General features: G+C 45.5%; 1 protein-coding gene across 4 annotated transcripts in view; it reads left to right on the top strand.

The window, feature by feature from the left end:
• Positions 1 to 19649, top strand: part of Eif4e2 (eukaryotic translation initiation factor 4E family member 2) — a 28820-nt gene extending 9171 nt beyond the window's left edge. For 2 of the 4 annotated variants that reach the window (XM_021644604.2, XM_021644605.2), the window contains exons 4-7: positions 3734 to 3838; positions 5284 to 5436; positions 5527 to 5663; positions 7217 to 7479. In XM_021644604.2, the coding sequence (XP_021500279.1) occupies positions 3734 to 3838; positions 5284 to 5436; positions 5527 to 5663; positions 7217 to 7289 (468 nt within the window). In that variant the 3' untranslated portion in view covers positions 7290 to 7479. Of the gene's footprint in view, positions 1 to 3733; positions 3839 to 5283; positions 5437 to 5526; positions 5664 to 7216; positions 7480 to 11809; positions 11889 to 17173 lie in introns of those variants that run through there. The other 2 variants (XM_021644606.2, XM_021644607.2) reach the window with 2 other exon arrangements.
• Positions 19650 to 20097: the final 448 nt, after the last annotated feature.

The following is a 20097-nucleotide window of genomic DNA, read 5'->3' on the forward strand; positions in this document are numbered from 1 at the left end:
TAAGTGGCCTGTGGTGGAGGCAGTTGGATCTGTGGGTTCGAGGCTAACAGGTATACAGAGAGAGTTCCATGACAGCCAGGGCTACAAGGAAAACCCTGTCTTATTGGAAAACCTAAGGGAAAAAAAAAAAAAAGGAATGAGGGGCCTGTGTTTACTAAATCCTTTCCAGAGAAGTAATGATAACATGAAACCTTTTTAAAAGCTAAAGTAGCAGTTCCTGTGTTTCATTTTGTTTTTAAAAGTTTCTTTTCTTAGTCAGGTGGTGAGGGCATAGGCCTTTAATTCCAGCATTTGGGAGGCAGAGGCAGTGAGACCAGCCTGGTCTACAGAGTGAGTTGGAGGCTAGCCAAGGCTACACAGAGAAACCCAGTCTCAAAAACAAACAAACAAAAGGTTTCTTTTCTTTTCTCTTCTCCTCTCCTCTCCCTCCCCTCCCCTTCCCTTCTTCCCCCTTCCCCTTCCTTCCTCTCCCCCTCCCCTCCCCTTTCCTTTCCTTCCCTTTTTAGGGACAGAGTCTTACTATGTTAGCATAGAAGTCACTATGTAGACCAGGCTGGCCTTGAACTCATCACGATCTTCCTGCCACTACATATGGCCTAGAGGTTTATCTTTTACTTTTGTTGATGTAAATGTGTATATGTGTACACATGCTTGTGGGAACCCTCGGAGGCCAGAAGAGGGCATTGGATTCCCCAGAGCTTGAGTTCTAGGTGTTTATGAGGCTCCTGTTGTGGGTGCTGGGACTCAGACTCCAGTTATCTGGAAGCACAGCAAATGCTTTTAACCACTGAGTCCTTTCCAGCCCCAAAGGATGTTTTTTCAAAAGTTCCACTTTAAGCCAAAAATACTTTTTACTGACTTGGAGAAGAGGTGCAAAAAGGACCTCTGAGAACCATTGCAACTCCTTTTCTCATCGTAACATTTGAGGACTGTGCCTCCAGGAGTTCACCCAGCATACAGATTGTGATATTGTTTGTTCTGAGACAGGGTCTTGCTAGACCTCAGCCTGGCTTGGAACTTGTTTCCTGGGAAATTGTAGCCATAAGCCACATTCCCAGCACTAGAATACTGCTCTTGCAGATGACCTGAGTTCAGTATGTCAAGGTAGCCCACAACTTCCTGTAATGCCAGCTCCCTGGAATCTGGTACCTTTTGGCCTTGTGGGCATATGCACACAAGATAACACAAAATTTAAAAGTGAAATAAATGTTTAAAAATAAAAAAAAAGACATCTTTCAGAGTTTATTGCTATTTTTATTGGTGTGTGTGTGCGAGCCCACAGAATTCAGAGGTGTGAGATTCCCCTGGAGCTGAGGTTACACGTAGTTGTAAGCCACTGCATGTGGCTGGGAACTCAGGTCCTTAGGAAGAGCAGTGTGTGTTTTTAACACTGAGATACTTCTCTAGCTCCTTAATGTTCTTTCTTAAATTGTTTATTTTATCTCTCTTGGCTGAAGTACAGATTTGAATATTTTGCATGTAAAATCTGAAGAGACTGAACAATCAAAATGATTATTGTCTAAAGAATTAATATGCTTTGTCCTCACTAAACCCCTCCATCCGAATTCACAGTCAGCATTGGTTTTCATTACTATCTTAGTTTTTTTGGTTGTTAAGTGGATAAACGTTTAGATTATGTATGACCAGTTAACATTCCAAGTTACTGGATGTACAGATAGGCCCAGCAGTTGTAGAGATGAGGTGTTGCGTTAAAATCTTCTAGATGGCTTTAGCTGCTGCCTTTGAAGTGTGTAATATATTCCACATGTTCCGTTCTGGAGGGCAGCTAGAGAGAACAACTACTTTATGTGACAGGAGGTCAGTTTCTCTCGCTATCTAGATTTAACAGGGCCTGGATATCAGCTAGTACCTGTTTCCTGCTATGCAGTCTTGTTGAATGTGGAATTGACAGTTACCAATAGTCTTTACTTTCTAAAGTGCCTTCCTACTGCTAGTGCCTACAGCTATCCTCTGTAGCTCAGAGGAGACAAGAATGATGAGTGTAAGTGTGTTTTGGGGTTTTGTTGTTGTTAATGTTTTTATTTGTGTGTGTGTGTGTATGTGTGTGTATGCTTTTACATACCTGCTAAGTGTCTACAGAGGCAAGAAGGAGACATCAGATTCTCTGACATTGTAGTTACAGGCAGTTGTGAATCACCCAGTGTGAGTACATGGAACTGATCTCAGGTTTTGGGAACGGTAGCAGAACTCTTAACCTCTGAGCCATCTAGATTTCCAGCCCCTGGAGTTTTGTTGTTTGTTTTTGAGGCAGGGTCTCATTATGTAGGCAGGATCTCACTCTGTCTGGGTGATCCCCATTCCCTACTCCTGAATACTGGAATTATAAGTATATAAACACATTTGAAAGAAAACTATAACTCTAGTTTTCTTCAGAAGTTTAAGGTAAATTAGGAAGAAACATAATGTTTCCAGCTGAGTGGAGGGATAGAAAAGCTAGTTCTAGGCCAGCCTGGACTATAGAATCAGACTCTGTCTAAACAAAAAGAAAAAAATTCGATTTGGCTCTATAAGAATATGCAGGTGAGGCCTTATGGTACCTGATATACTGCAAGATGGAAGGTTTTCAGTTGTGCAGAGAGTTACTACATGGTGAGAGAAGGTACATGTCAGTGTGGTTTGCTTTGCCTCCTCAAAGCTGTTGATGAAGGCCAGCAGTTCTCAACAATTTTTATTTTAAGATTTTATTTTTATTTTATCTGTATTAGTGTTTGGCTGAATATGAGAGACCAAAAGATAAGCAGCGATTGTTAACACTATATAGAGTAGGCTCGGTATAGCAGTAAGTTCCCTGAGGGGAGAGCTACCTTGCAAACTGTGTTCTTTCCCCACCCACTAGAGATACAGTTGCTAGGAAACTGGACCCTCCCCCCTAGGGAGGGACACCTGGTCCTATAGCCAATCGATTCAAAATGTAGCACCTTGACCAGTAGATGCTTGCCAGGCAGGAATTGCCCCTGCCTTGGGCATGCTGGGATGGACCAGAATCTATAAATCACCCCACTAACCTGGGCGCGGGGCGCTCAGCTCCCGCCGCTTCGGCGGTGGGTGCTGTGTAGGCCCGTGCTGCAGCTTGTAATTTTCAATAAAAAGACCCTCATGTGTTTTGCAACGGAGTCGATTCCTGGAGATCTTTTGGGGGCTCGCGAACTGGGTATAACAAATACATATCTGTGTACTTCATGCGTGCATGCCCAAAGAAATCTGAAAAAGGTATTGGATCCCCTGGGACTGTGGATCACAGATGGTTGTGAACTGCCGTGTGAGTGCTAGGAAGTGAATATGGGTCCTCTGGAAGGTCAACCTGAGTACTTGACCTGAGCCAGCTCTCCAGGACTAGAGTTTATCCTTGTGTTGAAAGTGTTACGTGTTGTGTCTTTATTTTGTTTTACTTTTTCCCACTTTGATTAAACTGTATTAGCCAGGCATAGAAATGTATGTTTATAATCCTAGCAATTTGTGGAAGCAGGAGATAGTTCAGGAGCCTAAGACCAGCCTGGGCTACAAGAGACCTTGTTTCAAACCAAATAAAAAACCTGTATGATAGATGTTTTTCTAATATGCTCTTCTTTCTACCTTGCTCCAAATGAAGTAGGTTCTCCAAAGTAGATAGCCAAGACAGGCAGTCTCCCATTTTTCTCTTCTCAGCAACACAGCTTTATATACATTCAAAGAAGAGATAAAATCCTTGTGCTCTTGACTTTTCTTTGTGCAGGTGGAGCAGTTCTGGAAGTTTTACAGCCACATGGTACGTCCTGGGGACCTGACAGGCCACAGTGACTTTCATCTCTTCAAAGAAGGAATTAAACCTATGTGGGAGGTGAGGATTGCCTCTAGCTGCTTTGGGGAAATCGATCGATCTGTCTTTCTTTCTTTCTTTCTTTCTTTCTTTCTTTCTTTCTTTCTTTCTTTCTTTCTTTCTTTGACTCTGCCAAGGTTAAAAGAATTTTGAAGTTTTCTCTCAAAGCTATAATACTATTTGATAAATCTTGAGAGCCTATACCTATAGGAAAAGGCATTGATGCAAATGCATATGCTCATGGGTTCTGGCTGCAAGGTTGCTTTAAAGATGCTACTGTCTTAGTTACTGTTGTATTGCAGAAAGAGACACCATGACCAAGGCAGCTATTATAAGAGAAAGCATTTAACTGGGTCTTGTGTACAGTTTCAGAGGTTTAGTCCACTATTACTGTGGTTGAGAACATGACGGCATGGAAGCAGGCGCTGGGACAGGAAGTAGCTGAGTACCCTAATTCATAGGCAGAGATAGAGGCTCTGAGCCTGGCATGGGCTTTTAAAACTTTAAAACCCATTCACAGTGCACACCTCTTATCCTTCTAATTCTTTCAAATAGTGCTGCTTCTGAGTACAAATATATGAGCCTATGGGGGCTATTCTTACTCAAGTCAGCTGAGGTACTGTCACTCAAATGGTATTATTACAGTAGTGAAAGCTTTTTAAAATGTCCTTGTTCCCACAGAACTAACGTCTATGTGTACATGTATGTGTACATGTACATTTGCTTAGGAGATAGAGGATTAAAGTGGTAAGAAAAAAAACTTCAGAGTAACAGGAGACCCGGAAGTGCGCTCTGTGATCTTTTGGCAGAGCTGTTACTTGACTGCACCCTTGTACAGCACTTGTGCTCTCTGACCAGGGCTTTTTCTAAGGAAAAAGAGTTCTAGAAAATGTGAGAAGTCTTCCATTCCCTGCAGTCAGTCCTTCACATTCACATATCCCTGACTCAGTATGCAGACGTGTTCCTCCTGGTTCCCTTAGCATCCTTCACCTGCTTTACAGTTAAATGTTTCCCTCAAGACCAGCTGATGTAGTTCCTCTGAGGTTTCTAGGCATCTCTTCTCTCACCATCCTGTGTGCACTGTTGCAGCAGTACTCTTTAGACTGTGTGGCTATAATTAATTTGTCTGTTTCTACTACATTGCGTCTGAGTTAAGATCTGAGCTTTTAGCAAATGATGATTATAGTATGTGTTTGAAATGTGCTTGACTTCTAAAATAGTTCTGATAAAAGTAGATCCTTTTCAAAAGATCTGTTTAGTACTTTTTTAAAAAATTATTTAGATCAAGGACTGCCTTTCTTTCTTGCTTTTTTTTTTTTTTGTTCCTATTTCCTTTCTTCTTAACACTGAAATAATCTTGAATTAGAAAATGACCAGACCTCCTGGCTTCAGAGGTATTTCTTTGGTATTCAGAGATGACACTGTGGACCAGTATTTTAACCTTGATGCTTTCTGTTTTTCTATAGGATGATGCAAATAAAAATGGTGGCAAGTGGATCATTCGACTTCGGAAGGGCTTAGCTTCCCGCTGCTGGGAGAATCTCATCCTGGCCATGCTGGGGGAGCAATTCATGGTTGGGGAGGAGATCTGTGGGGCTGTGGTCTCTGTCCGCTTTCAGGTAAGTCAGCCTAGGCTAGTGTTCTTTCTTGTGTTACCGCTGCTCTCATTGCTCCTTCTGGTTGGTTTGATAATTCTGTTTCTCCCTTAGGAGGACATTATTTCCATATGGAATAAGACCGCCAGCGACCAAGCAACCACAGCCCGAATCCGGGATACTCTTCGGCGCGTGCTTAACCTACCTCCCAACACCATTATGGAATACAAAACCCACACCGACAGCATCAAGTACGTGTTGGGGGGCTTGGGGGGGACAGGTCCCTGAGTTTAGCAGAAGTAGCTCCATAGTTGGGCCCAGACGCATGTAGTCATACATGACACTGACTTGTGAAGTAGGGACACACCAGCCCCCTCCAGGGCTTTGGCTACTTGCTGAAGTTCTTGTTAGTGAGGCTCCAAGGACCTACTCTGAGGTGCTGTGTAGCAGAGAACCCTTCTGCAGAAACCCAGTTTTCCTGCCTGGGCTGGCTTGATTTCTATAGGCTGTCTTGTCTTTCTTATGCTAACCACTATTTTAAAATGAAAGACAAAGCTCTTTCAGAGGTTTTTCATGGCTTGTTTTTAAAGACAATTTCATTGAACAATAAAATCCTCTTCCCTACCCACCCTGACCCCACCTCTGCATGTCTGTTTAACCTGTCAGCTTTAGTCTGTTTTCTTTGTCTTGGGAGATTGACTTTTCATAAGGAATGGGGACGCCACTCTTTCTGTATAGAACTGAAGTCTAGAGAAAGCAGGGTAGATTGTGAGATGAGAAGGAGAAAGAAGCTTGTATCCCACTGAAGACAATGAGTGCTGTGCACATTGAGAATTACTGGTGAGGGCTTGCTCTTTCAGGGACAGTGATAGATGAGCTCAGGTCATTATGAATAGGTTGTGGGAGTAGCTGCCAGATTGTCTCGAAGGTAGAAGGAAAGCCAGCCAGCCAGCCAGGAGTCAGGTCCCTTTATTGTCTCCTGTGACCATGGGTCAGTTTGTGCCTTTGGCAAGTCTCTACAACTCTGTATCAGTTTCTCCAGCTATAAGATAGGGTACAGGAATAAATAGTAAGGTTGTCATAAGGCTGGCTTGATCTTTGTAACTGAAGGACCTCAGGACCTCTTACAGGACTAAGTATTGCTGTCATCATTAGTATAATATCATCATCAATGGCAATTCCTATTCCAGACAGTGGTGAGCCCAGTAGTTGTATTCATCATCAGGTAGACTATGAGACTCTTTCCCATGCGTTCACATATGATGTGGGTGGAGTTTGCTTATATCAGCTAGCTGTCAGTTTTTAACTGGGACTACTGCCATGGGAATTGGTCAGATATCAGATGGCTGGCCCTGACTCATTGGAGCCACCAGCACTCATTTGCCATCAGTGGCCCTGGTTGCTTGTCTCAGCAATCCTGTATCAGCACTAATTTTTCTTAGAGCAGGTCTGTCTTATTCTCTGCTGCAGGACAGAGGTAGTGTCTGCCCTCCTGCTAGGTTTAGTTGAAGCTCAAAAGGTCTACGTCTTTCCCTAGGATTCTTGTTTGCTGGGTTCCCGTTTAACCCACTTAGGAAAGGGAAAGAGTAGTTCCCATTCACTCCCCACTGTTCCCCCCTTTCTGGTACCTGGAGGCAGTTCATCTTGACTTGTAAAATCCCACAAACAAATCCTCCAGGACCTAGGAGCCTCTGGGACTCCTGCCCTGCAGCTGTAACACCCTCCTCGAGACCCAGAAGCCACTTTTCCCTTGCTCCCCACTCTCCTTCCTCTCCCAATGAGCTACCTTTTGCACTTCCACTAGAATGCCAGGCAGGCTGGGTCCCCAAAGGCTCCTTTTTCAAAACCTCTGGAAGCCGCGATTGAATGTGCCATGACCCTCTCCCTCTCTGGATGGCACCATCATTGAAGCTGGCGTCTTCGGAGTCTCTTGTTCTGTTGGCGTGCCACCTGGAAGACCCTTCTGTCCTGGACAAGAGGAACGGAAGAGCATGTTATCCTTTGAGAACAGGCTGACAGCAGCAACTACTACAACAGCTGAGATCACAAATAAATGGTGCTAAACCAGCTTGTCTCATGCTCTTGCTCTTTATGGTGCATCAAGATGTGGCCTTTGGATTGACTGTCACCATTATCAAGGGATGGCACACAGACTTCTTTCATGCAGGGCCATTGAGGGAATGCAGCTTCATGCCCACAAGCCCATTGCATAATCATATGCTACTTTATTCCAGGACTGTTGTGGTCTGACATAATGAGGTGACGTCAAGCTCTCTAAGTGAGACTCCACTGCCTGGTGCTCAGGTGTACTGGTTTTCATCCAGTTAGACCAATGCCTGGCCCAGAGGGATGGCTGAGTTTAGATCCAGAGTTGAGAGTCTCCTAAGGTTGGAAAGGGATATCCTTGGCTTTTCTTTGCTAACTTCCATTTGCTTTTAGTTCATAAAAATCTCTTGCTTTGAGCTAAAGCCCTGCTTCTGTCTGTCTGTGGCTGTATATACATACGTTTTGCTTTGTGCTAATGGGGCTTTCTCTCTGGTGCCAAATCTGCTTGGCAACCTCCTCCTTTCCTTATAGAGTAGATTGTCTTCCTCTTTGGTAGTCTTGCTTGGTAAGAGCCCTTATTCCTTCCAGCCCAGGGTTACTGTGCCAGGGTGTAGAGCGAGAGGTGCCTTCATCTTGGGGGGTGGCCTTTGAGATAATCTGAATATACGTGTACTGGCCTTGGGAGTACTCTGGCTTTGGCTTACGTGTGTGCAGCTTGGCTTTCAGGCCTTTACCTGCTTGGAGAGTTTCAGCAAGCTTTGTTAGTCACCCCCAAAACTAAAATTTGAAAAGCATTTTTGTGAACTCTGGGCTGCCAGAGTGAGCGGCGACTACAAGGGTCAGTTTTCCAGAGTGTCTCCAGTCTGGCAGCAGCACATTCCTTAGCACCAGCTGACTGGCTCAGCCCTACTCTTTGTGTGGCCCAGGAGTTAACAAAACAAGTGAGACCTTAGGCTCCTTGTTCTGGGAGTGCCCATGCTATCACTGCTTTATCACATTCTCTACATTGACTAGGAAAGAGATTCGCTGAGCTGCAGAAAGCCTTTCGTCTGTTGGGTTTTCTTGGGCCTTCTGCCTTATCTTTCACTGTGAGGTGTGTGTACATTTTATTGCACCAGCAAATAAACTTGATGCCGCTTTCCAAAGTAAGTCTGTAAGCAGCAGACTGAGTTGAGACCCCCTTCAGATCCCAGCCACATGTGAGATGTCAGCACTGCTCCTGCCTTGGTGTGTTCCTTGTGGCTTTTGTTTGAGCCAGTAAACAGCATCTGCTGAGACTTGAGAAAGAGCCAGTGGTAATGGTTGTCTCCCCAAGTACTGCTAACAACTGAGAGCCATGTTTTTAGGAGTTGCTCAGCTTCTTCACTCAAGCCTTCCTCCAGCTTGCTTGTGTTTCAGTCTAGTTTCTAGTGTCTATTTCACCTGTCTGTCTTTCTAGCCTTCCCTGGTCACCCTGCCTGTTGCTGTTTCCTGCAGTGCACCTGGGTGAACCAGGAAGTATCCATTGCCCCACAGAGAGGCCACTTTCCTTCGTCCTTGTGTTGCTGACTATATCCCCAAGAAAGACAAGGCTTATTCACTTGTATTTGTATCAGGTCACAGCTATGGAACTTGCCACGTAGTCTACACTGGCCCCCAACTTCACATCGGAGTGCTGGGGTTAGAGGCATGTGTCACCATGACCTCTTGGTAAAGCAGATTTATAATTGAGGCTTCATAGGTTCGGGTCCTTACATCAAATGGCTTACTACATCCTCCCCTTGAGGAGAAAACTCGTAACACAGCCTGAATTCTGGGGCCACCAGGGTACTGCTGTCATAAAGGCAGTTAACACAACACTGTCTTGTGAGAAAATAGCTTTTTGGAGTAGACTTGCTGTATTCCATGTGCTCCTGGTCGGGAATGGTAGAAGGGCCCTCTTCCCATAGTAGAACACAGTGCTGGATAAGACTGGTGGGATTTCTCTACAGAGAGTAAGGGAGAAAGAGAGACAAGCCAAAGTGTGGAGACTTCCTTCACCTGGTCTGGCTATAATTGTATCTCAGCATTGAACTCTTAACATACAGTTGAAGGCTAGCCCACTCACTGTGTTAGTTCAGTCGTAAGCTGGTGATGCTGGGCCACTTTAGGCTTAAACTGTCTGACCTTGAATTGTGCACTGAGCTCAGATTTGCTAATCTGGCTGAACCCCTTTTTAGTGTTGCGGCCTGGCTGAGAGCAAGGCGCTGATATATGTAAGCTTTGGGCAAGGGTCTGGAAACACAGTTAACACACAGATGAGATCTCCCTTTTCTGAGAATTTGCTTTCTGGTGAGGTGGGATCAGTCAACCTTAAAGAGTTCTTTGTTGCTGCCAGATCTGCTCAGAATTCTCAGTATGCTGTATTAACCTCTGGTTTGTTTGATTATAGACAATCAAATCATAAGAAAATGTTTAGGATAGCTTCTTCTGTAAAGAAGAAAGTTTTGGTGTGCATGGGATGCCAGGTGGAGGGAGAGTAAAAATTCACACCTGGCTGGCCTTTGAGAATAAAAGTGAGTACACCAGAGTCCCTGGCCACATGCATTGCTTCCCCTGAATCCATGCAAGGAGCTCAGAATAGGAAGTCAGTTTATTCTTGTGTGCTGGAGCCTTCCAGGTCTTCACCCAGTGAGCTGTTAGGCATGTACAGTGAGGAAGGGCCCTTCTGGAAACAAAAGGATAAATGAAATGAACTTCAACCCTGTTACATGACCTTGTTGACCTAACTTACTTAAAGCAGAAATTAAATCTTACTGTTAGAGAAGATCCCAGGTCATTGTCCACGCATTGAATTTTTACTTGTCTTCATTAAGAGTGAAGAGTGAAACTGCCTCCAAAATCTCTTATAGGAAGTAGAGTGCAATTCACCACTGTCTCCAGAAATAGCTTGGGAATTGACAAGTTCTGGGATACTTCTTAAAAATGGTCTTAAACAGTTTTTCTTTGAGTTATTTGTCATAAACTAGTAATTTTCTGTGGGGAAAAAGCTGCTATTCTATAGAGGGAAAATATTGATGAAACTGGGGCATACATTGTCTAGTCCTTAGTAATTTATTTTTGAGGCGTGGTTTCACCACATAGTCTTGGCCATCTTGGAATTCACCGTGTAGACCAGGCTGGCCTCAAATTCACAGAGGCCTGTTTTTCTCAGTTTCCCAAGTGCCAAGATTACAGGTATGGGCCACCTTGCCCAGTTCCCTATTCTCAATACCAAACAAACTGCCTAGAGTACCAGGTAATGAAATATATTTTAATTCTTACAATGCTAAATATATAGTGAGAGGCATTTTCTTTTCTTGCTACCTTAAACCAATAAAAGAATATTGCCTGGCCTGCTCATACATGCCTTTAATCCCAGTACTAGAGAGGCAGAGGCAGGCAGATCTCACTGGATTTGGGGCCAGTCTGGTCTACATAGCAGGTTCTCCATAGCCACTGCGAAGTTTGATATTCAGTGCGCAGGACAATCCCTGCTTTCAAACTGAAAAGTGGATAGGGCAAAAAGGTGGGAGAAATTGGGGTGGTGAGAGCTTCCAGAACACGGAGGGATCTGACTTTCTTCTTTTTCATGCAGCAGTCGCAGAGGCCTGTTTGTGGAACACTGGCTGTGCTGTGAGCTATGAGTGTGTGTACTCCCGTAACTCACATTTTAATTCCTTCCTAATCACATTTCTAAGTTATGTTCATTAAAATTGTGTTAATCGGCACAGAAGTTGCAATAAGCCCTATTGACAGGAAATGTTAGTTGCATGACCCATACATCTTAAATCTAAAGACTTACATGTGTGTAAGAAGCAGAAAACCTGACATTTAGCATCTCGAGTTTAGAAAGGCTAGAAGGTTGGAAAAGTAAAAGCAGAGGAAAATGACATAACTGGGTTGCATCTTGAGACATCATAATGCTGGTGAATCCTTGGCTTTGCCCTCAGGGCCAGGCCCAGTGAAGAAATGTGTTTTCTACTACCTGTTCCCCGGATTCAATGTAGCAAAGGCAAGAACTGTTGCCCTTTGCTGAAGAAGATAGAAGTATTTGTGGGCATGGCTGAACTTCAGCTCTGACCTCAGTGGCTTCCCCTTTATCCCTGTTGAAGAAACACTGGCAAGTCCTCAAGGGAGTAGTGAAGGCTAGACTTCCTAAGTAAAGCAAGCCGAAAATGCCAGCTTCCTGCCATCCAAGAAGAAAGCCTCCTGGGAACTTGACTCTTTATCCAGCTCCTGTGACGACAGTCAGCATGGAGGGTGTCAAAGTGGGAGGCGGGGTAATGCTGTCTACTTTCTGTTCTAAGCGTTTGATCTGAATGTGCTGTTGTTTTTGTCTCTGGTTTACCAGGGCCTGGGAGGAGTTTCATGGCCTGGTGAACAGCAGCGGCCGCTGATCGGACGCTCCCCCTCTGTCTCTCACACTCAGGGTAGGGCCTTGTCTACCTTCTCTGTAACCCCATGACATGCCTCTTGGCCATATAGCCCTTTCCCCAAGGGGATGCCCTCTTTCCATTTGCCTTCAGCCTTGCCTCTGCCTCAGGGAAACATGGAGTTCAAGACTCTGCCTCCCTGAATTCTCTATCTCAGGGTTAACCCTATAGAGGCTACCAGCCCTCGTGCTTCTGTGCTCCCATTTGCTCTGTACACCAGCAGATCTGAGATCTCTTTAGATGCTAACATTTCATGAGAGTAAATGTGCACCATATCTTCCTGTTAAGTTCAGATACAGCCATTTTTAAGCCATCTACAAATTTTCTGGTCAAAGGACAGTTCCATAGACCCCTGTATGGGTTAGGTGAGAGATAGGTCTCTCATTTGCTACTTTGGCCTGTCAGTTGTGAAGAAACAGTATTTGAAATTTGGTTTCTACAGTGAAAGACAACAGATTTTAAGACTGCATAAGAGACCATGGAATGACATGGCAGATGGGCCCCACGGGAGGGAATGGCTAGGCCAGCCCCAGCATCTGCCTGCCTGAGTATTGACAGTTCAAGAGAAGGTTAAGCCATGTCTGTCTCTAGCAGAGGGCCCTGCTAAGTTTAGCTGGAATAGAAATATTTTCCTCAGTGAGAGCCTCCTGGATGTCAAGTACCATGTGCCTCTGCAGTAGCTGCAGAACCCCCCCCTCCCCGAGGAAGGACGTGAAGGTTTTCCAGACATGGAGACTTGCTGCTCTTAGATGAGCCAAATGAAGTGACACTGAGGAATAGGAGCAGGTGACTGCATGTCTGCGTTTTCTATGGTCCAGTGTGATATAGGGTGACCTCTTGCAGGATTCCTGAAAGTCGCTGTTCCCAAATCCCTTTTTGTTTTTTTTAAATAGGAGGTGGGTAGGGGTCTGTGTTTGTTCTGCTTTGGCTGTCTGTCCTTGGCTTCCACCTTGTTTAAAGCAGGGTCTCTTTGTTGTTCACCGCTGCATATGATAAGCTAGCTGGTCCAAGAGCTTTCAGAGATTGCCCTCTCTGCCTCTGTTATAGGAGCATGGGGATTACCGACTTGCACCATCCTGCTGGGCTGTTTATTGGTTCTAGCAATTCAAGTCCTTATACTTGTACAGCAAGAACATGATTTACTAAGCTATCTCCCCAGCCCTTGTTTTTGTTTTTTGAGCCAAAGTTCATGTAGCCCAGGCTGGCCTTGAATGCACTGTGTAGGTGAGATAGCACTGAACCCCTGATCTTGATACTCCTGCCTCCACCTCCTGAGGGATGGGATCACAGGCATGAGCCCCACATTGAGCTTCCTCTCCCTGCCCCAACTTTATAGTTTGATTTTGTTATAAGTTTTGGGCAGGTATAGTGATTTACACCTACACTCGCAGCAGTGAGAAAGCTGAGGCAGGAGGATTGCTAAGAGTTTGAGACCAGACTGAGCTACACGGTGAGTTCAATGTCTGCCTGGGTTATGGTACAATCTTGTGTGTTCTTCCTTGTCTCCAGCCCTTCAAAAAGTCTTGAAACTCTTAAAATGACCTCTTCCTCAGCAGACAGCAAATTATTCCAAGAAAAATACCCTTGACTTGTGTGGAGAGATCATACCCCTGCATAGTTACTGCAGTGTGTTTTCTCTCTGTGTAGCCTCTCTGCTCTTCCTCATACACTTGCTGGTTTGGGTGTCCTGAAATGTGGCCATAGGAGCTGTGAGGAACATTCTGATTTAAACTCAAAGGCCACCACATTGCCTTGCCCAACTTAGAAGGACCTAATATTTCACCTCTTCTGATTGGGTCTTGCTTTAGGTGAGAGTGGCACCCTAAGATGTAGATACCTTAGCCTCCTGACCCTTTCTTGCTTTACTGTCTTCCTATACAGATGGATCATGTTCTGTAGGAAGAATTGAGAGAAAAACTGCTGCTTAAATAATTTTACCTGGGCAGGGTGGCACACACCTATAATCCTAATATGGCAGAGGCAGGATCATTACTGAATTTCGGGGCTAGTGTGAATTACATAGTGTGACTCTTGCCCCCACTCCCTGCAAAAGAAAAAAAAAAGTAATGAAGATGGTAGCTCATACATAAAACCCTAGCACTTAGGAGGTAGGAGCAAGAGAATCAGGAGTACAGGGTCATTGTCCCTTACAGAGCAAGCTCAAAACCAGCTTGTGCTGTATAAGACCCTGTCTCAAAACAAAAAACAAAACAAAACAAATACATGTATATATCTTAAATCTCAAATATTTTTTCCAAATTACCTATTTTATGTATTTACATATTCTAAGACTTTTATTTAACTTTCATTATGGAGCTATGGTTTTTAATGAAATTACTGCAAAGTCAGTAAGGACTTTGGAAAGGACTGGTTAGCTAATGACTAGGCTAACAGGGATAGAACGAGGGTGTATGTTGTCAGTGCAGCTGTCATGGTTGTTTAGTAAGAGGTGAGATTACAAGTCACTCTCATTGAACCAAGAAAGATCTTACAACTGCGTTGAATCTTCAGGGAGAGAAGCCAAAACTGTACCAGGGTTAGACTGCAGATAGCCAGGGTTGAGGCCTGGTGTGCTCAAGGGAGTAGGCCATGATGAGCAACTCTCCCAAGCCACTTTTCAGAGCAGTCTCAAGTGGCCCAGCATCTACCTGAGGACCCAGGGTCACTTGTGTGCCACCACTGAGCACATGTGCATAAACAGACACTCCCAGGAAGGAAGCATCCTCCTGAGGAGGTAGTTAACATCTCCCTTAGCCACTGTTCCCAAAGCTAGAACTTGAATTTAAAAGTGACCATTTTGAAGCAAAGAAAATTGAAGTAATTTGGGAGTGTTTGGGCAAATTCACCAAGGTAACTGGGAATATGAACTTAGGAATCAGTTTGGGTGGGGTCTCTAGTATTTTGAAATCTCAAGACAGCATACTCAGATGTACCCTGAGCATATCACATCATAGCTAGTTGCTGGTTTGTTGTTCAGGTGGTTGGTTGGTTGCTTGCTTGCTTGGTTTAAAAGAGCGGAAGCACAGAGACAAGTGTGATGGCACTCAGCTGTAGTCTTAGCACTCAGAGACTAGGGCAGGAAGGTCACAAGTTTGAAGCCACCGAGGCCTACATAGCAAGTTCCACTTCAAGGTAAAGGAAAGAAGAGAAGTGCAGGGGAAGAAGCCACTGACAGCTCTGTTCACCATCTGTCTCTCCCTGTCACCTAACTTGTTCTATAGCTAGGACCTGACTGAATGTAGTTCTTAGCTAGCCTAGGGGAAAACATGCCTCAGACTAAGCTTGGCACTAATGTTCTAAACTTCTACCATGTTTAGAAAGACTGGACTACAGCTATAGTCCCTTGCTACTATCCACCCACTTCAGCCTGTCCTGGCCAAGCCTGCCACCTACCTTCATTGCTCTTTGTTTTCCTGTTCAGTAACTGGGAAGGGAGTCCTGGCTTCTGGCTCTTCTTTCTTTTCCATCTTGGAAATGGACCTTCAAGTGATAGGACGGACTGCTTAGGTTTTCTTGCTGGAAAGAAGCCCTGGTGGGAAGTAACTAGAGTAATAACTTGTTGAAGGAAAGTGGAGCAGGGCCCTGCAGTGGCCCTGCAGAGTGCAGGTCATTTCTGACCCGGCCCAGCATCCATCAGTATTTTCCTGAGCTCCTCTTCCTGCCCCACAGCTATACTGGATCCAGAGCCTCAGCTACCCACATTCTTATCCACAAGGCAGACTTCTGCGTCTCTTCCTGAGTTAGAAAGTCCTGTCACTCTCCCACTGTCCCACCTTTCTGTTCATCCTGCTCACAAGAGTGGGATTGTTTCTGTCAGGCTTTATCTGGGCACAGATGTGGCACTGAGAGGGAAGAAGTGAAGTAAAACAAACGTCTTCTGTGCTTGCTTCAGCATGTGCCACAGGTAGAAGGGGTGTCATCTGCAATGCAGACTTAGTGGCACAGCACACCAGCTCAGAGTTCAGAACCTGTGGACACCACTTCCTCCTGCGTTCCTCTGTGGTGTAATTAGGATTCCTTAGCATCTTTTGTTGGCCTCTGATAGCTCAGAGGAATCTGTCCTTAGGAAAGGTTTGTATACCATTTAAGAAGATGGTTCCCAGTTAACACCTTGTCTTCAGCTCTGAGATGAAAATAGTTGATAAATGAGCCACAGAGTCACATGTGTCAGAAAAGGGCTAGTGAGCTTTGGAAATCACGTCAGGTTCTTCCAGGTTCCCCTAGAGCAGCTCACTCATGGTATACAGAACAGTTAGTATGTGGTTGTGGGGCTCATGGTCACTGTCCGCGTGCTTCCAGCCACCAGGGGCAGGAGGGAACTGCCCTTGGCTGCCTGAACATACTACCTCTTCGTTGTTTATTTACTGTGGACCAGCTGCCTAGTTAAATGTAGGAAGATCAAGTAAGGCCACAGCACTGCAGTGACCCTTTAAAATGAAAAAGGAAATTGACTTCAGAAGCCTGTAATGAGAGTTTGCTTCAGTTTCTAGCGCATTTGAAAACAAAGCCCTGGTCTAGGGCAGCAGCTGATTGGACTTTAAAGTCCCCATCAGGGAAACCCATGAGATTTTTGAGATTTGGATGATGTGACCTGCTGAGCTGTGGCTGGATTTCTAGTATGAGAAAGGTGGTCAGGGATGCCTGCACGCAGTAGAAGGCACATGTTCCCATGTTCCTCTTTCAGAAAAAAACTTCTGACTGTACCAGAACTGTAAATGCAGTTCTGTTTTAAACAGGGCTTATGAAGGGGGTTGGATTTGTTTATTGAGTGGTCTGATTGTATCTTCCTCCTCCTCGTTTCACCTGCCCACCTGCTATTGGGTCCCTGTTGTCCTACTTTACGTAAGTGCGGTTCAGCATTTTTTGAAGTGTTATGTACAGGCAGAGGAATGCATACGCAGCCTTTCTCCTCCACCTTCATTGGAGGCGGCGGTTGCGCACACGACTGTTGTGTACTAGAGATTATCTATTGCTCTTGGAGAGGTCGCCAAGATCTAGCGGAAAGCTTCTTTTTTTCTCTTTAAAGCTACAGTGTCCCATTGTGAGGATGTGCATGCATTAATACTTCACTTGCACTGGGGGAGTTACTAACCTTTTACCTTGCCAAGCAGCAGGCTGAAAGTTTTTGCAAGGACTTGGAAGGCAGGCTGCCATTTGGCTTTAGACTGGCGGGGGAGGGCTGGGTGGAAAGCTGGAGCTGGTCAGGCCCTCCCCTGTACGGGTGCTTGTATCTAGGTGGTCCATGTATTGAATACTCTATTTTCTCCCATTTTCTCTTTCAGGGACAATTCAAGCTTTCGAAATACAAAAATCACATTGTGAAAGTGCACAAGCTGGCAATAATCCTTTTCTGTTTGTGTGTTTGTCTGAAATGGATGTGAGGTTCAGGCAGTCCTGTCTGCTCACTAAAGGGGTGTACCTAAGCCACATGCTCCCCTTCTGCACTCGTTCCTGGAAGACGGACTCCACTAGACACCTTCCAGCATTGCTGACCTTATAAAGCAAGAAGAATGGGGGAAATGTGACTTTGTCATAGACAAACACTTTTTAATGGGGTTCTGTGCAGGAGTGCAGTCGTCTTCTTGCTGTGTGCTATCCAGATGCCTCTTGGCACCCTGCTGTACTCTCCTGCTGTGCGAAGGACTTGACCGACCACATGTATGTGCCCTGTGCTGGGTCTGACCTGAGTGTTATCAGTATTATGAATGCTTGCGCATCCAGGAACAGCCTCTGCTTAGAGTTGAAGAGAACCAAATGCCTCTCCCAGCTCTACTGTTAAGTTATTGTGTGTTCTTCTCCCCCAAGCCCCCAGCACACTCTGAACATGTGGTAGGATGTGATGACAGCCTAGGATTCTGTGTCCTTTGCGCCTTATACCTCCAGTGGGGTTCTCCTTCTAGGCACTGTGGCACTTAAATCGTGATCCCAGGCAGCAAAGGTTTTGCTGATGAAACCTAAGGTATCTGCCCTCTAAGAGAAGGTGGAGAAGAATGCAATTCAGTCAGAAGCTAGATTATAGTGCAGGTCCCATGTATGGGGTTGGGGCTGAGGGCGGGGATTGAAACCAGCCTCCCATGCGAGTGGGACTTGTGTGCTGAGCATGGTCTGTGGGGCTTGCATGTCCCTCATGGAGGAGGAAGCAACAGCTGCTTAGTGCCACTTTAACACTTAGTGTGTAGATCCCACAGTGCTGAAATGGACATCTGAAGAATCGGCAGCCTTGCTGGATGCTTTCATTTGACGGCTGTATCTGTCAGCTGTGGTTGGAAAAGACTTTGGTCCTCAGCACCTGGATGTAAGCAAATTGTCCAGATCCTCAATGCCCAGAAGGCTTCTGCAGGCATGTCCTCATCAGAGAAGCTGGGTGTTCTCACTTTGGGAGCCTGGGGCCAGAGAGGTCAAAAGAGCACCCAAGATCAAGGAAGAAATGGGCAGCTGCAGCAGTTTCAGGTGGCCCTGAGTACTGGGCTCTTGTGAGCCGAGATGGCAGTACCTTAAATTAAGGCCTCTCTTTATAGCATATCCCTGAAGCCTGGGCTCCTCAGGCACTGGCTCAGGAATTCTGAGGGTTACAGCATCTCCTTGTATTCGTCATACTCTCTTCCAGTTCTCCAACCTCTGCCCCTCCAGTCACTGTTATCTGGGAATGCCTTTCCCTGAGAGAACAGAGTACAGGGGTCAAGGGGGAAAGTGTTTCTGCTGTGGGTGAAGCCGCCTGAGAAGAAAGTCCAGTAGTGATTGAAACTCCAGGAATCTGAAGAATGCACTCTGGGGTGGTTGTGAAGGCTCCAACGCCCGCCACCGGAGCATCACTGGCTGTCAAGGAGGCAAAGGCTGCCCCTGGAGGCTTGACTCAGGCAGGAGGCCTCACGTTTGCCTATGCTCAGGTCGCCTCAAAATTCCAAAGAGCAGACATTTGAACTTGCCTTCCTTTGGGCATCTCTCTAGTGTGTGTGTGCATGTGCGTGTGCACGTGTGTGCACATGCATGCATGCATGCATGTACAGTGTGTCTAAGAGTGAGGCCTGTGTCAGGCCTAAAGGTTAGATGTTTTATTTTGCCTTTTTTTTTTTTTTTTAAATCTCAATTGTTCAGAGGTTTGAATCTCCAATGTTTTCTAGAGCTGCTTGTCTTTCCCCATCCTCTTGGTCATATAGTATTTGACAGTTGGATTTTTTTCCCCTCTCATTTAAAGTATGCTGACCCTGCTCCCATTTGAGTGAGGGGTTCTCACGATCAGGCAGCAGCTAAACCCCAGTGTTCTTCCAAGTGCTCTGCCGAACAGCTTAAGGGGAAATTGGCTAGTCAGTGTACTCAAACCACCCATTTTTTCCAAACCAGCTGGAGAAGTTTCTCCATTTATTTTGACTTCACAGGCCTCTGGTAGGCTGAGATACCACATGGTTGTGGCTATGGAATCATCTGTTCTCGAAACAGGAGGTAGAGGCCTGCCAGAGACAGTGTGACCAGAAGATAGGCTGCTGCTAGAGAAGGGAGAGCCGTGTTTGTACTGCTCCCCTTCTGCCTCCACGGCCCACTCCTCTCAAGAGCCGCTCTTTGTCCTTTTGTTTGTGTGTATGTGTTTTCCCTGTGACACTGGCAGTAAGGATACCTTTTCATCCAGAGAAAAGTCAGTGCTCCAAGAATGAATTTCCAAGTATTTGCCGGAGGGGAAGGAGCAGGGGCTGTGACAGTGATGTAGCATTGCACTTTGAGAGGATTGTCTACTGCAGTAATAAATGGAAAGTATCAGCAGAACAGGCTGTGGTCTTGTTAATACAAGGGCAGTGGGGACGCTGGTGGGTGGGTGGTACTAGCTGTGTCTACCTCTGCGTTTCAGTGCATTCCAGAAGTGTGTGGGATGGTATAGACAGTGCTGACAGACGTATGAAAAGTCTGTTTGTTTTTGAGAAGCAGTTCCATGTGGCCTAGGCTATCCTTGAACTCAGTGTAGTAGAGGTTGACTTAGAACTTCTGAATTTCCTGCCTCTGTCTCGCAAATACTGGGAGTACAGGCATTTGGAAGACAACGAGCTGTTATTCCAGGTAAGTTTATGCAGTGCTGGGGCCTGAATCCAGGGCTTTGTGCAAGCTACTCAAGTATTCTTCCAATGAAGCCCCAGCCCCAGCCCTCTAATAGTATCAGCCATTGCCATGATTCAGTGTATGTTTTTGTGACTGTTGGACAGTAGCTCACCATGTTACC

This window comes from Meriones unguiculatus, chromosome 15 (assembly GCF_030254825.1).
Source record: "Meriones unguiculatus strain TT.TT164.6M chromosome 15, Bangor_MerUng_6.1, whole genome shotgun sequence".
In the NCBI taxonomy this organism is placed as follows: Eukaryota; Metazoa; Chordata; class Mammalia; order Rodentia; family Muridae; genus Meriones; species Meriones unguiculatus.